General features: G+C 48.0%; 1 protein-coding gene across 15 annotated transcripts in view; it reads left to right on the top strand.

Moving 5' to 3' along the window:
* LOC119970652 (microtubule-associated serine/threonine-protein kinase 4-like) overlaps window positions 1-16,607 on the top strand; it is a 588,463-nt gene that overhangs the window by 558,323 nt on the left and 13,533 nt on the right. For all 15 annotated transcript variants that reach the window (XM_038805607.1, XM_038805606.1, XM_038805605.1 and 12 more), the window contains 3 exons: window positions 3,630-3,859; window positions 3,951-4,073; window positions 9,903-10,039. In XM_038805607.1, coding sequence (XP_038661535.1) covers window positions 3,630-3,859; window positions 3,951-4,073; window positions 9,903-10,039 — 490 coding nt within the window. The remainder of the gene's footprint in view (window positions 1-3,629; window positions 3,860-3,950; window positions 4,074-9,902; window positions 10,040-16,607) is intronic.

Genomic DNA, 16,607 nt, shown 5'->3' with positions numbered 1-16,607 from the left:
TGGCTCAGCCACGTTCAACGGACGGGTGAACGGTTGTATAGCCAGAGACCTGAATGGTGAAATGGCCACTGGGTCGTGACCTCCTGGGCATCCATACCTCTGCTAATAGGGCACCTGCAAGATAAATATAAAAGATGGCAGATATTGACTTACAACTGGGAGACAATCACCGACGATCGTGATCTCTAGAGGCTGACAGTTTGGAAGGGCTTTGGATGATTTGAGCAAAGTCAAAATGCTTAGCTGGCCAAGAAGAGGGTCCAGAGAAAAGTGAGACCAGTGAATCGCACACCTGCTCAGTGCGGACAATATGGACCCAGCAGGCCTGTTGCTGTTGGACTATCTCCAAGCACTTGAAACTGCAATGTATGGGCATACTGGATTCACGTCATCACTGTCTGTCATATATATCTGCCTTAGGTTCCAAAACTGCCCTCGATTATATCCATATTATTGAAGACACTGTTGGAAAAGACAGAAGCAATATTAGCCTACTTCATGCACCATGACTGTGCTCAGCCATCTCCTCAGACCTTGGATAAATGTGAGGTTATCCACTTTGGTGGCAAAAATAGGAAGGCAGATTATTATTTGAATTCTGGTAAATTGAGAGAGGTGGATACTCAGCGAGACCTTGGTGTCTTCGTGCACCAGTCGCTGAAAGTAAGCGCGCAGGTACAGCAGGCAGTAAAAAAGGCGAATGATCAGTTAGCCTTCATAGTGAGAGGATTTGAGTATCGGAATAGAGATGTTTTACTGCAATTGTATAAGGTATTGGTGAGGCCACACCTGGAGTATTGTGTGCAGTTTTGGTGTCCTTATCTGAGGAAGGATGTTCTTGCTATGAAGGGAGTGCAGTGAAGGTTTAGCAGACTGACTCCTGGAATGACGGGACAGTTATATGAGGAGTGACTAAATCGGTTAGGATTATATTCATTGGCGTTTAGAAGGGTGAAAGGGGATCTCATGGAAACATACAAAATTCTAACAGGATTAGACAGGGTAGATTCTGAAAGAATGTTCCAGATGGTGGGGGAGCCCAGAGCTAGGGGTCAAAGTTTGAGGATAAGGGGTAAACCTTTTAGGACTGAGATGAGGAGAAATTTCTTCAACCAGAGAGTGGGGAATCTGTGGAATTCGCTACCCCAAAAAGTAGTTGAGGCCAAAACATTGTGTAATTTCAAGAAGGAATTAGATATAGCTCTTGGCTAATGGGATTAAGGGTTATGGGGAGGAGGTGGGATCATCAGCCATGATCATAATGAACGGTGGAGCAGGATCAAAAGGCCAAATGGCCTTCTCCTGCTCCTATTTTCTTTGTATGTTTCACAGATTCCGTTTTTTCTGGGGTTGCAGGTATTAGCGGTTAGTTTTGTTTAGCTTATTGTGAAAGTACGCTCTGGGATTTTAGGAGAACGTGTCCAGCAGTAACAGTCTGATATATGTTTATGCAAAGCATATTATTCACCCAGAAGCAATGCTAAAATTTATTCTTACAATGAGTGGAAAATAATTCTGCATATTCAAAGAAATAAGGCACATGGTAGATTATTTTTGTGGATAGGAGGCTAAAATTAGTCAATTTGTCAAGCTTTGTGCCTCTTTTAATTTGTAGCACAGCTTAATTAGGAACCAAGGCAAATTTTGTCACAGTAGCAAGCTGGTAATGAGAATTTAAGATTTGATGATGTGTGCACTTTCTTTAAAAGAATTGTTGCACATTATAGAAATCTCTGCACAGTGTGACTAATAAGCAAGACTGAAGTTTTTATGTGTGGTTAATGTGCTTCTGGGTGTTTTGAAATAACTATAAATAAAGCTATGTTAATGAAGATGGTATCGGTAAAGATGTTGAAATTCATTGCTACCATGGAATTGTTGCTGGAAAGGAGATGCAGTACCAGCCGTGCTCCTTGTTCACTTAGACTGGATGATCTGTTGGAAGTTGCAGTTATTTTTAGTGGGTGGCATGGGTGGCACGGTAGCACAGTGGTTAGCACTGTTACTTCACAGCGCCAGGGTCCCAGGTTCGATTCCTGGCTTGGGTCACTGTCTATGCAGAGTCTGCAAGTTCTCCCCGTGTCTGTGTGGGTTTCCTCCGGGTGCTCAGGTTTCCTCCTTGAAAACAGCGATTCAAAGATGGCGCTGGAGCGAGGCGACTCTCTGCAAGCTCTCCCCAACAGATCCACTTTTAACTTTATTTATACTCGTTCTAACCTTTTAAAAATTAATTCTAAAGCTAACATTATTACTAACCTCTCTCTTTTATCTTCTCTTGCAGGCTTGAAGCCCTATTATGTATTCTCTTGTATTTTCTTGAATTCTGTTTAATTCCCTTTTCTCCCCATGTACTGAATGATCTGTTGAGCTGCTTGCAGAAAAATAAAAATACTTTTCACTGTACCTCGGTACACGTGACAATAAACAAATCCAATCCAATCCAATCCCACAAGTTCCAGAAGACGTGCTGTTAGATAATTTGGACATTCTGAATTCTCTCTCAGTGTACCCGAACAGGCGTCGGAATGAGGCAACTAGGAGATTTTCACAGTAATTTCATTGTCGTGTTAATGTAAGCCTACATTTGACAATAATAAAGATTATTATTTAAAAGGGGAGATGGGCAGGGAGGAGAATCACCTCGGGACACTGTCCATTGAGGCATTCACATATTTCTGCAGTAATTTTCACGCATGGATATTGGTCCAGTAAAGGTCAAGTCAGTTCCAGTCAACTCACCTTGTTGACAGTTCATAGCGGTTTCCCCTCAAACTCACTGTCATGTTTTGTGGCTCCTCCTCTGTGACTTGTAGCAATGGTGCCTGGTTAGGCTGCCTGCAGTCCTGCCCAAGTCCCAGGAATATAAAAGCCGACTGCAAACTCAACTAAATGGTCCATCACACCTATCGAAAACTATAATGGAAGTCTGAATGTGAGCCCTTCAAGTGCATGTGAATCATGCAGTTTAATTTTCTTTGGCAGGCAGTTCACATCGATTTTTAAAAAATGATGACACTTTTATTCTATTAAAATTGAGCACAGCAGAACATTGCCTGATCCAAACAAAGGACATGCTCTCAGAGAAATCTGAAGCTCCTTGGATACAGATTTTTGAAAGAAACAAATCTCTGGCGGAGACAAGGGTGGTGAACTTATTCCACATGATTTTCCATCCATTAAGAAAATCGTGTGAAAATGCTGATGTCCATCCTAAATTTCCAATTCACATGACATTCTCACAAAGCTCTTGTTTTGGGGACACTTATTCATAAAATTTACCCCCGGAAATCAGAATTTAAATACAGCCCCACCCAAGAGTTCCTGCCTTCCACATCCTTTCCGCATTGGAGCTGATGGACCCAGGTCACTCCCTTTTAGCCTGCAGCTGACTACACTACAGTACTAAGGTCTGTCCCACAAAATAGATTGGACCTGCCATCTGCCAGGCTTTGTCTCCCAAAACCTGCCTGTGGTAAAAATCAAACCCAGAGCGTTTAGACGTGTTCCTGATACTGATTGTAAGATTGAAGCTCCAAGCTGTCATAACCGTGTTTTCCAATGTATCTGGCCAACAGTTAGCCACGGAGCTAAAAGTTTTAATTTTTTTTCCTTGTGTCCTTTCATTCCAGATGTTTTTGGTTCTTCGCCACTGACTAGTCCAATCTCCCCACATTCCCTTTCTTCTGACCCCTCATCAAGAGATTCATCGCCGAGTCGGGACTCCTCCTCCACGAGTTCTGGAAGTCCGAAGCCTCCCATAATTATCTACAGTTCAGGAAAGAAGTATGGTTTCACGCTGCGGGCAATTAGAGTTTACATGGGTGACAGTGATGTTTATACAGTCCATCACATTGTTTGGGTAAGTGCATGCGAGACAGCACTGTGTAGAATTTAATCCCTTATTGAAACTTGTGAAGTATTTATTGTTTCTTTTTAATTTTGGCCGCTAGAATGTTGAAGAAGGAAGCGCAGCTCACACCGCTGGATTAAAGGCTGGCAATTTAATAACACATGTAAATAGCGAACCAGTACTCGGCCTCGTTCACACTGAGGTGGTGGAATTGCTTGTCAAGGTACACTCAAAAAGTATATATATCTGTCAAAAGATGTTATTGTGGGCAGCACGGTGGCACAGTGGGTTAGCCCTGCTGCCTCACGGCGCCGAGGTCCCAAGTTTGATCCGGGCTCTGGATCACTGTCCGTGTGGAGTTTGCACATTCTCCCCGTGTCTGCGTGGGTTTCACCCCCACAACCCAAAGTTGTGCTGGGTAGGTGGATTGGCCAGGCTTAATTGGATTAATTAATGAAAGGAGAAGTGCAGAGTAAAAGCAACTTATTTTCTTGATCATCAGAATTGTCACGGTAGTTTAGTTCTGAAAAACAAATATTCGTAGAATTTTCATAGAATTTACAGAGCAAAAGGAGGCCATTCGGCCCATTGAGCCTACACCGGCCCTTGGAAAGAGCACCCTACTTCACCCACACTTCCATCCTAACCCCCGTATCCCAGTAAACCAACCTAACCTTTTTGGACACTAAGGGCAATTTATCATGGCCAATCCAACTAACCTGCACATCTTTGGACTGTGGGAGGAAACCAGCGCACCCGGAGGAAATCCACGCCAAAATGGGGAGAACGTGCAGACTCTGCACAGTGACCAAGCCGGGAATCGAACCCAGGTCCCTGGTGCTGTGAAGCAACAGTGCTAATCACTGCTACTGTGTCGTGATGTGCAGTGATGATTTTTAAATATTCATTCAAGGGATGTGGCTTCACTGCTAGGCTAGCATTTATTACCCATCCTGAATTGCCTTTAAGAAGTTGGCGGGGAGCTGCCTTCTTGAACCGCTGCAATCCAGCGGAATACCCACAGTGCTGTTGATACAGCAACAATGAAGGAATGGTAATATAGTTCCAAGTCAGAATGGTCAGTGGCTTGGAAGGGGACTTCTAGGTGGTGGTGTTCCCATGTATCTGTTGCCCTTGTCCTTAATCAGATCATAGTGGTCATGGGTTTGGAAGATGCTACCTAAGGAGCCTTGGTAAATTCCTGCAGTGCATCTCGTAGATGGTACACACGGCTGCTACTACACATCACTGATGGAGAGAGTGAATGTTTGTGTAAGGAATGCCAATCAAGCAGGCTGCTTTGACCTGGATGGTGTTGAGCTTCTTGAATGTTGTTGGAGCTGCACTCATCCAGGCACGTGGAGAGTGTACCATCACAATCCTGATTTGGATATTCTAGATGGTGGACAGGCTTTGGAAAGTCAGGAGCTGAGTCACTCGTCACAGGATTCCTAGCCTTTGACCTGCTCTGGTAGCCACAGTATTTAAATGGCTACTGCAGTTCAGTTTCTGGTCAATGGTAACCCCCAGGATGTTGATTGTGAGGGATTCAGTGATGGTAATGCCATTGAATGTCAAGTGGCGATTGTCAGATTCTCTTTTGTTGGAGATGGGCATTCCCTAGAACTTGTGCGGCACAAACATTACTTGCCACTTTGTCACCCCAACCCTGGATATTGTCCAATTCACGCTACATTTGGGCATGGACAGCTTCAGCATTTGAGGAGTAGCGAGTGGTGCTGAACATTGTCATCAGCGAACATCCACACTTTCTAAAAATTATTTCATGGGCCAGCATTTATTTTCCATCCATAATTGTCCTTAAGGGGGCAGTTCAGAGACATTGCTGTGGATCTGGAGTCACATGTATGCCAGGATGGCAGATTACCTTCGGAAAGGACATTAGTGAAGCAGATGATTTTTTACAACAATCGACAATGGTTTCATGGTCATTGTTAGACTTTTTTAAATTCCAGATTTTTTTTGATTGAATTTAAATTTCACCATCTGCCATGGTGGGATTTGAACCCGGATCCCCAGAGCATTACCCTGGGTTTCTATATTACTAGTCCAGTGACAATACCACTACGCCTCCACTTCCCCTGACCTTGATTATTGTTATATATTCAAACAATTCTTTTCTAATACAGTCAGGCCTCAATTAGCCACTCTTTTCATTTATTAATATTTTAAGAGCCAGCCTCATGGAATCATAGACTGATACAGCACAGATAGAGGCCATTCAGCCCATATGTCAGGGTCAGCTCTTGGATAGAGTTATCCAATTAGTCCCACTTGCTTTATGTTTCCCATAAGCCCGGTAAACACCTTCCCTTCAAGTATTTAATCAATTTCCCTTTAGACGTTACTAATTAAATCTAATTTCACCAAGTCCTCGTGACAAAAAATCATCCAGACTCGAAACGTTAGCTCCCTTCCCTCTCCACAGATGCTGCCAGACCTACTGAGATTGTCCAGTATTTTTTGTTTTTGTGTCCGATTACAGCATCCCCAGCAATTTGCTTTTATCCTCATGACACTCGTGTTCTTTTGCCAATCAGTCTCTCCTTATTTATGTTATCAAAGCGTCTTTCAGCCAATACTTGGCATTACTTTGCCCTTGCCACCTTATTCCTTGTATTCCATAGCCACCCGAAACTGGGTACCATGCATCTTCAGAAATATTGTGTATGTGCTGAGAAATTGCATGTCGTCTTTTTCAGCGTTACATGAGACCGTTGCTTCGAAGTAGCTTTTTCTGTTCCCTTTAATTTTAATAATCTTTATTGTCACCAGTAGGCTTACATTAACACTGCAGCGAAGTTACTGTGAAAAGCCCCTCGTCACCACATTCCGGCTCCTGTTCAGGTACACGGAGGGAGAATTCAGAAATGTCCAAATTACCTAACAGCACGTCTTTTCGAACTTGTGGGAGGAAACCTGAGCTCCCATAGAAACCCATGCAGACACAGGGAGATCGTGCAGACTCCGCACGGACAGTGACCCAAGCCAGGAATCGAACTGGGACCCTGGCACTGTGAAGCAACAGTGCTAACCACTGTGCTAACGTGCCACCCATCCAATTCTGGGTGAAGGAATTGACTCATCTGTTATAATGAAAAAATGGTTCTTAGCCCCTCTTCCTCCCAGTGAGCTGGTAAACTGTTATGCAATTTACATTTTAGATCAGTCATGGTCTCATTGAATGGTGGAGTAGACTCGATGGGCCGAATGGCCTACTTGTGTTCCTTTGTCTAATGGTCTTTTTAAATACAAGACTCACTCAACAGAGCAGCTGAATTAATTGAATATTAGGTATTTACATTCAGCAGTCTGAACACCTTCCACCACATCACATGGACAAACGCCATCCCACCCATATTGCTGCCACCATATGTGCAGCAAATCTTATCACAGTGATCTTTTGGACTTCACATACGACAATGGACTGAAATGTAGCTTTGTAAAAACATCCTCTCAAAATACTTCCCACTTGGTCACACTCTAACACTCTTTAGGTACCATCTCTTAGAGATGTTTAACTATAAAACGCCACTAATATTACATAAGGTAATACTATGACACTTTAGTGAGGCAATTCACACGATATCTCACTTTTCGCTTCCACTCTGCTGTGGAATTTCAACCTTCAGACACCGGAAAGCTGTTTGCAGCCCCAAACGTTTCTGGCTTAACTGGCATATCTTTCTCCACTTAGTTGCTATTAACCCACCATGATTCACGACTGTATATTGTAGGACAGGATGTGAGCATTGATCTGATCCAATGGGTGCGGGATCGCTTAGCTCTGTTTTATTACCTGCTGTTTGGCATGTAAGTAGTCCTTTAGTGGAGCTTCAGCATTTTCAGTATTCATGTTGATGCTCCTGGCATGCCCTCCTGCACTACAACGGCTTGATGGCAATGGTTTGAGTGAGGGATGTGCCGTCCCATGAGGTTTCAGATTGCGGTTGAACACCCAACATGCCTCTTGGAAGCTGCTAGACCTGGTCTGAATCTATCCCATTTAGCACTGTGGGAGTACCACACAACAAAATGGAGTTTATGCTCAATGTGAGGCCAGGACTTTGTAATCACATGGATTGTGTGGTAGTCAGTTCTACCTCTACTGTCCTGGACAGATGCATCTGTGGTGGGTAGATTGGTGAGGACAATATCAAGTCGATTTTTCCCTCATGGTGGTTCCCTCACCCTGTGCCACTGTCCCGGTGTGGCAGATACGTCCATCAGGTCTCGGCTACCAGTCAGTATTGGTGCTACAAAACCATTGTTGGTGACGGACATTGAAGTTCCCCACCTAGATTACATTCTGTTCCCTTACCAACCTTTGCGTTTCTTCCAAATGGTGTTCAACTTGGAAGACTACTGCTTCATCAACTGAGGGAGGGTGGTAACTGGTAATCAGTAAGTGGCTTTCATGCCCATGCTTGACCTGACATCATGAGGATTCATGGGGCAATGGCAACTCCTTCCTGACTGTGTATACCGCTGTGCCTCCCGCCACCTCTGCTGGGTCAATCCTGCCAGTGGGACAGGACATACGCAGGGACAGTGATGATGGCGTCTGGGGTATCGACTGTAAGGAATGATTCCGTGAGAGTGACTGTCCGGCAATTGCTCAACTCTTCTGTCAAACTGCTCTGCCAATTTTGGCACATGACCCCAGGGTTGAGTGTGTTATAGTAGTTTCCGGTAACTAAATAGATGCCAGCTGGTTAGTTCGGTTTTATTCCTTTTTGACTTGTCTATAGCGGTTTGGTACAACGATGTGGCTTGCTAGGCCCTTTCGGAGGACAGTTAAGAGACATTGCTGTGGGTCTGGAGTCACATGTAGACCAAACCAGGTAACTGGGCGGCACAGTGGTTAGCACTGTTGCTTCACAGCGCCAGGTTCGATTCGCTGCTTGGGTCACAGTCTGTGCGAAGTCTGCACATTCTCACTGTGTCTGCGTGGGTTTCCTCCGGGTGCTCCGGTTTCCTCCCACAAGTCCCGAAAGACATGCTGTTAGGTGAATTAGACATTCTGAGTTCTCTCTCTGTGTATCCGAACAGGCGCCGGAGTGTGGTGACTATGGGATTTTCACAGTAACCTCATTGCAGTGTTAATGTATGCCTACTTGTGACAATAATAAAGATTATAAAGGTACGGCAGATTTCATTCCCTATGGAGCATTACAAAAGGACGTTTATACGCCATTCGATAATAGTTTCCTGGCACCATTATTACTGAGACTAACTTTCAATTCCAGTTTTTTATGAAGTAAAAATTTAAATTCCAGCTGTCATGGTGGGATCTGAACCTGTGTTCCAAGGGCAGAAGGCTAGGTCTGTGGATTACTAGCCCAGGGACATTACTACTACACCACTGCCTCCCACACAGAGTGACTGAATATATGCAGGAATGCAAGGAGAGTAATAAGATTGAATCTGTGATCAATGTGGTGATAATGGTAAAGGGAAGTATTAAATACTGATGATGGTAGAAATTTAATATTCGAATCCCTCCTCCGAACCTCAAATAGCTTACCTTTTTCATACTGTTATACTTTGGTTCATAGGTGCTTTGCTTCCAAAGAAATGAATTCTTCTGGTCATATATCTTGCCCGTAGGGGCAGCACAGGGATACAGTGGTTAGCACTGCTGCCTCAGGGCGCCGGGGACCTGGATTCAATCCCGGCCCCGGGTCACTGTCAGTGGGTGGCGTTTGCACATTTGCCCCGTGTCTGCGTGGGTCTCAGGCCCCAACCCAAAGATGCGCAGGGTAGGTGAATCGGCCATGCTAAATTGCCCCTTAATTGGAAAAAAGAAATGGGTGCTCTAAATTTATTTTTTTTAAATGTATCTTCCACTTTTGATTAAAAAATATGATCAATATTTCAATAATAGCACATATTCATTACATAGTTTTAATTCTGGCATTGAATTGCAGCTCCAGATTAATATTATCAGAGAAATTAGGTTAATAAGTATTTTCAGCAATTGAATGTTGACCCCTGGTCTAGTAACTCTTTTCCTATCGCTTGTGACTAGAGTGGAAACAAGGTCGCTATCACGACCACACCGTTTGAGAACACATCAATAAGAACTGGTCCGGCAAGGAGACACAGCTACAGGAGCAGAATGATGAGGCGGAGCAAGAAAACAAAAAAGAAGGAAGGTCAAGAAAGGTACCTGTTACGCCCTTGCCTTTTAAAACTGAATATTCAGCAAGAAAACATTCAGTCTTAACGAGCCCATTCCTTCCAGAGTTCAAGAGTGATTATTTTATCACCGATTCTCTTTGCCCACCCCTCTTTACTTCTATCCTGGGGGGAGGGGGGGGGGGGGGGGGGGGGGGGGGGGGGGGGCGTTGGAAGCAAATCAAACTTAGCTATCAAGATCTCCAGCCAATATTTCCTCTCAATTTTCCCATGGGCAACTAACATTTGGAAAGTCACTGAACTTTGACCAAGTTGTGAACGGCCTCTTTATTTCAGTGTGCGGTGGATTACAGATTGCTGTATTGCTGCATGTACAGGCATCTTACAGGACCCATTGTTTCTCCCACATTACCATGTGCTCGTTGTCCCCCCTTGTCTCACTGGTTCCATTCTACCTCTCCTCACTCTCATCCCATTCAACCCCCTTACTCTCACACGGCCCATTCTAATTCTCCGTTCAATTGTTGTATTTTCCGTCTCCACTCGCACCCCATTCCATTGCTCCCCACATCTGTACCCTTCCACCTTCCCTCACACCTGAACTATTAGCTCCGCTTTCCTGACACAGCAGTTCACGCTTTCAGGAGAGTAGATGAAATGCGAAGGGAGCAGGAAGAACGCGTGCTGTTAGAAAGTCTGAGCTTAGACCATGAGCAACCTTGAACATACATTCCACCTCACCAAACAGAACAAATTGAGCTAATTCAATCATTTACCGACCCTAGACAGCTTCAATTAAAGTGCCATTTCCAGGCTGGCACGTGTGTCTCAGTCAACACTTAGAGGCAGGTGTTCATTGGTCATGTTTCATGGCTACAATCAATCATGAGCCTGTAGGTCAGAAGGAGGCAGATGTTCATTGAAGTTCAATCCCATGATCATCTTCACTCCGGATAATGTGCGTTTATCTGGCATTGATGGGCTGTGCCTCCTGGATTGGTGATCTATTTGCAATGGGATTTCTGGGCTGTTCAGCTCCAGATTGAGCCCTGGAGCTTTGAGCGCTGCTGCATCGGGTCCACTCCCGAGTCTCACTCGAGACCAGGGCCGGCAACCAGATGCTGCCCAGGTTGCATCACCTTTACCTGTCTCAGCTCTTCCTCTCCCCTCTCAACACAGGCTAACCGGCGAGTAGGGAATTTTCCCCAAGTCCCAGAATTCCTGGAATTGTGTGCTCCTGCGACATCCCATTGACTGAAGAATCTGAAGCTCTCACCGCCTGAAGCTCAGTCTTTCCAGGGCCTCTGGGGCTTTGTCCCAGTTCTTATCCCTCCCCTTCTCTCAATGCACTGGTTATTTCTGGGCACAATTCTCTTCCCCCAACCCGTTTGCTCAAGCTCTTTTCCAATCACAGATTCCATTTCTAACCCACTGCTCCTCAAATCACACATCCCCTCTCTCCAACTACTCCTCCAATCACAGATCCCCTCTCTCCCACTACTCCTCCAATCACAGATCCCCTCTCTCCAGCTACTCCTCCAATCACAGATCCCCTCTCTCCAACTACTCCTTCAATCACAGATCCCCTCTCACCAACTACTCCTTCAATCACAGATCCCCTCCCTCCCACTGCTCCTCCAATCACAGGTACCCTCCCTCCCACGGCTCCTCCAATCACAGGTCCCCTCTCTCCCACTGCTCCTCCAATCACAGATCACCTCTCTCCCACTGCTCCTCCAATCACAGATCCCCTCTCTCCCACTGCTCCAATCACAGATCACCTCTCTCCCACTGCTCCTCCAATCACAGATCCCCTCTCTCTCACTGTTCCTCCAATCACAGGTACCCTCCCTCCCACGGCTCCTCCAATCACAGGTCCCCTCTCTCTCACTGCTTCTCCAATCACAGATCCCCTCTCTACCACTGCTCCTCCAATCACAGATCCCCTCTCTCCAACTGCTCCTCCAATCACAGATCCCCTCTCCCACTGCTCCTCCAATCACAGATCCCCTCTCTCCCACTGCTCCAATCACTGATCCCCTCTCTACCACTGCTCCTCCAATCACAGATCCCCTCTCTCCAACTGCTCCTCCAATCACAGATCACCTCTCTCCCACTGCTCCTCCAATCACAGATCCCCTCTCTCTCACTGTTCCTCCAATCACAGATCCCCTCTCTCCCACTGCTCCAATCACAGATCCCCTCTCTCCCAGCGCTCCTCCAATCACAGATCCCCTCTCTCCCACTGCTCCTCCAATCACAGATCCCCTCTCTCCAACTCCGCCTCCAATCACAGATCCCCTCTCTCCCACTGCTCCTCCAATCACAGATCCCCTCTCTCCAACTGCGCCTCCAATCACAGATCACCTCTCTCCCACTGCTCCTCCAATCACAGATCACCTCTCTCCCACTGCTCCTCCAATCACAGATCCCCTCTCTCTCACTGTTCCTCCAATCACAGATCCCCTCTCTCCCACTGCTCCAATCACAGATCACCTCTCTCCCACTGCTCCTCCAATCACAGATCCCCTCTCTCCCACTGCTCCTCCAATCACAGATTCCCTCTCTCCCACTGCTCCTCCAATCACAGATCCCCTCTCTCCCACTGCTCCAATCACAGATCACCTCTCTCCCAGCGCTCCTCCAATCACAGATCCCCTCTCTCCCACTGCTCCTCCAATCACAGATCCCCTCTCTCCAACTGCGCCTCCAATCACAGATCACCTCTCTCCCACTGCTCCTCCAATCACAGATCCCCTCTCTCTCACTGTTCCTCCAATCACAGATCCCCTCTCTCCCACTGCTCCAATCACAGATCCCCTCCCTCTCACTGCTTCTCGAATCACAGGGCAGCACGGTAGCACTGTGGTCAGCACAATTGCTTCACAGCTCCAGGGTCCCAGGTTCGATTCCCGGCTTGGGTCACTGCCTGTGCGGAGTTTGCACGTTCTCCCCGTGTGCGCATTGGTTTCCTCCGGGTGCTCCGGTTTCCTCCCACAGTCCAAAGATGTGCAGGTTAGGTGGATTGGCCATGCTGAATTGTCCTTAGTGTCCAAAATTGCCCTTAGTGTTGGGTGGGGTTACTGGATAATGGGGATAGGGTGGAGGTGTGGTGTTTGGTAGGGTGCCCTTTCCAAGAGCCGGTGCAGACTCGATGGACCGAGTGGCCTCCTTCTGCACTGTAAATTCTATGAGTCTAATCACAGATCCCCTCTCTCCCACTGCTCCTCCAATCACAGATCCTCTCTCTCCCACGGCTCCTCCAATCAGAGATCCCCTCTCTCTCACTGCTCCTCCAATCACAGATCCCCTCTCTCTCACTGCTCCTCCAATCACAGATCCCATCTCTCCCACTGCTCCTCCAATCACAGATCCTCTCTCTCCCACGGCTCCTCCAATCAGAGATCCCCTCTCTCTCACTGCTCCTCCAATCACAGATCCCCTCTCTCCCACTGCTCCTCCAATCACAGATCCCATCTATCCCACTGCTCCTCCAATCACAGATCCTCTCTCTCCCACGGCTCCTCCAATCAGAGATCCCCTCTCTCTCACTGCTCCTCCAATCACAGATCCCATCTCTCCAACTTATCCTCCAATCACAGATCCCCTCTCTCCCACTGCTCCTCCAATCACAGATCCCATCTCTCCAACTTATCCTCCAATCACAGATCCTCTCTCTCCCACGGCTCCTCCAATCAGAGATCCCCTCTCTCTCACTGCTCCTCCAATCACAGATCCCCTCTCTCCCACTACTCCTCCAATCACAGATCCTCTCTCTCCCACGGCTCCTCCAATCAGAGATCCCCTCTCTCCCACTGCTCCTCCAATCACAGATCCCATCTCTCCAACTTATCCTCCAATCACAAATCTCCTCTCTCTCACTGCTCCTCCAATCACAGATCCCCTCTCTCACTGCTCCTCCAATCACAGATCCCCTCTCTCCCACTGCTCCTCCAATCACAGATCCCCTCTCTCCCACTGCTCCTCCAATCACAGATCCCCTCTCTCTTACTGCTCCTCCAATCACAGATCCCCTCTCTCCCACTGCTCCTCCAATCACAGATCCCCTCTCTCCCACGGCTCCTCCAATCAGAGATCCCCTCTCTCCCACTGCTCCTCCAATCACAGATCCCATCTCTCCAACTTATCCTCCAATCACAAATCCCCTCTCTCTCACTGCTCCTCCAATCACAGATCCCCTCTCTCTCACTGCTCCTCCAATCACAGATCCCCTCTCTCCCACGGCTCCTCCAATCAGAGATCCCCTCTCTCCCACTGCTCCTCCAATCACAGATCCCTTCTCTGCTGCTGCTCCTCCAATCACAGATCACCTCTCTACCACTGCTCCTCCAATCACAGATCCCCACTCTCCCACGGCTCCAATCACAGATCCCCTCTCTCACTGCTCCTCCAATCACAGATCTCCTCTCTCCAACTGCCCCTCCAATCACAGATCCCCCTCTCCCACTGCTCCTCCAATCACAGATCCCCTCTCTCCCACTGCTCCTCCAATCACAGATCCCCTCTCTCCCACTGCTCCCCCAATCACAGATCCCCTCTCTCCCACGGCTCCAATCACAGATCCCCTCTCTCTAACTGCTCCTCCAATCACAGATCTCCTCTCTCCAACTGCTCCTCCAATCACAGATCCCCTCTCTCCCACTGCTCCTCCAATCAGAGATCCCCTCTCTCCAACTGCTCCTCCAATCACAGATCCCCTCTCTCTAACTGCTCCTCCAATCACAGATCTCCTCCCTCCAACTGCTCCTCCAATCACAGATCCCCTCTCTCCCACTGCTCCTCCAATCACAGATCCCCTCTCTCCAACTGCTCCTCCAATCACAGATCCCCTCTCTCCCACTGCTCCTCCAATCACAGATCCCCTCTCTCTCACTGCTCCTCCAATCACAGATCTCCTCTCTCCAACTGCTCCTCCAATCACAGATCCCCTCTCTCCAACTGCTCCTCCAATCACAGATCCCCTCTCCCACTGCTCCTCCAATCACAGATCCCCTCTCTCCCACTGCTCCAATCACTGATCCCCTCTCTACCACTGCTCCTCCAATCACAGATCCCCTCTCTCCAACTGCTCCTCCAATCACAGATCACCTCTCTCCCACTGCTCCTCCAATCACAGATCCCCTCTCTCTCACTGTTCCTCCAATCACAGATCCCCTCTCTCCCACTGCTCCAATCACAGATCCCCTCTCTCCCAGCGCTCCTCCAATCACAGATCCCCTCTCTCCCACTGCTCCTCCAATCACAGATCCCCTCTCTCCAACTCCGCCTCCAATCACAGATCCCCTCTCTCCCACTGCTCCTCCAATCACAGATCCCCTCTCTCCAACTGCGCCTCCAATCACAGATCACCTCTCTCCCACTGCTCCTCCAATCACAGATCACCTCTCTCCCACTGCTCCTCCAATCACAGATCCCCTCTCTCTCACTGTTCCTCCAATCACAGATCCCCTCTCTCCCACTGCTCCAATCACAGATCACCTCTCTCCCACTGCTCCTCCAATCACAGATCCCCTCTCTCCCACTGCTCCTCCAATCACAGATCCCCTCTCTCCCACTGCTCCTCCAATCACAGATCCCCTCTCTCCCACTGCTCCAATCACAGATCACCTCTCTCCCACTGCTCCTCCAATCACAGATCCCCTCTCTCCCACTGCTCCTCCAATCACAGATCCCCTCTCTCCCACTGCTCCTCCAATCACAGATCCCCTCTCTCCCACTGCTCCAATCACAGATCACCTCTCTCCCAGCGCTCCTCCAATCACAGATCCCCTCTCTCCCACTGCTCCTCCAATCACAGATCCCCTCTCTCCCACTGCTCCTCCAATCACAGATCCCCTCTCTCTCACTGTTCCTCCAATCACAGATCCCCTCTCTCCCACTGCTCCAATCACAGATCCCCTCCCTCTCACTGCTTCTCGAATCACAGGGCAGCACGGTAGCACTGTGGTCAGCACAATTGCTTCACAGCTCCAGGGTCCCAGGTTCGATTCCCGGCTTGGGTCACTGCCTGTGCGGAGTTTGCACGTTCTCCCCGTGTGCGCATTGGTTTCCTCCGGGTGCTCCGGTTTCCTCCCACAGTCCAAAGATGTGCAGGTTAGGTGGATTGGCCATGCTGAATTGTCCTTAGTGTCCAAAATTGCCCTTAGTGTTGGGTGGGGTTACTGGATAATGGGGATAGGGTGGAGGTGTGGTGTTTGGTAGGGTGCCCTTTCCAAGAGCCGGTGCAGACTCGATGGACCGAGTGGCCTCCTTCTGCACTGTAAATTCTATGAGTCTAATCACAGATCCCCTCTCTCCCACTGCTCCTCCAATCACAGATCCTCTCTCTCCCACGGCTCCTCCAATCAGAGATCCCCTCTCTCTCACTGCTCCTCCAATCACAGATCCCCTCTCTCTCACTGCTCCTCCAATCACAGATCCTCTCTCTCCCACGGCTCCTCCAATCACAGATCCTCTCTCTCCCACGGCTCCTCCAATCAGAGATCCCCTCTCTCTCACTGCTCCTCCAATCACAGATCCCCTCTCTCTCACTGCTCCTCCAATCACAGATCCTCTCTCTCCCACGGCTCCTCCA

The sequence above is a fragment of the Scyliorhinus canicula genome, chromosome 8, assembly GCF_902713615.1.
Source record: "Scyliorhinus canicula chromosome 8, sScyCan1.1, whole genome shotgun sequence".
NCBI lineage: Eukaryota > Metazoa > Chordata > Chondrichthyes > Carcharhiniformes > Scyliorhinidae > Scyliorhinus > Scyliorhinus canicula.
This window is presented reverse-complemented; position numbering and strand designations above follow the sequence as displayed.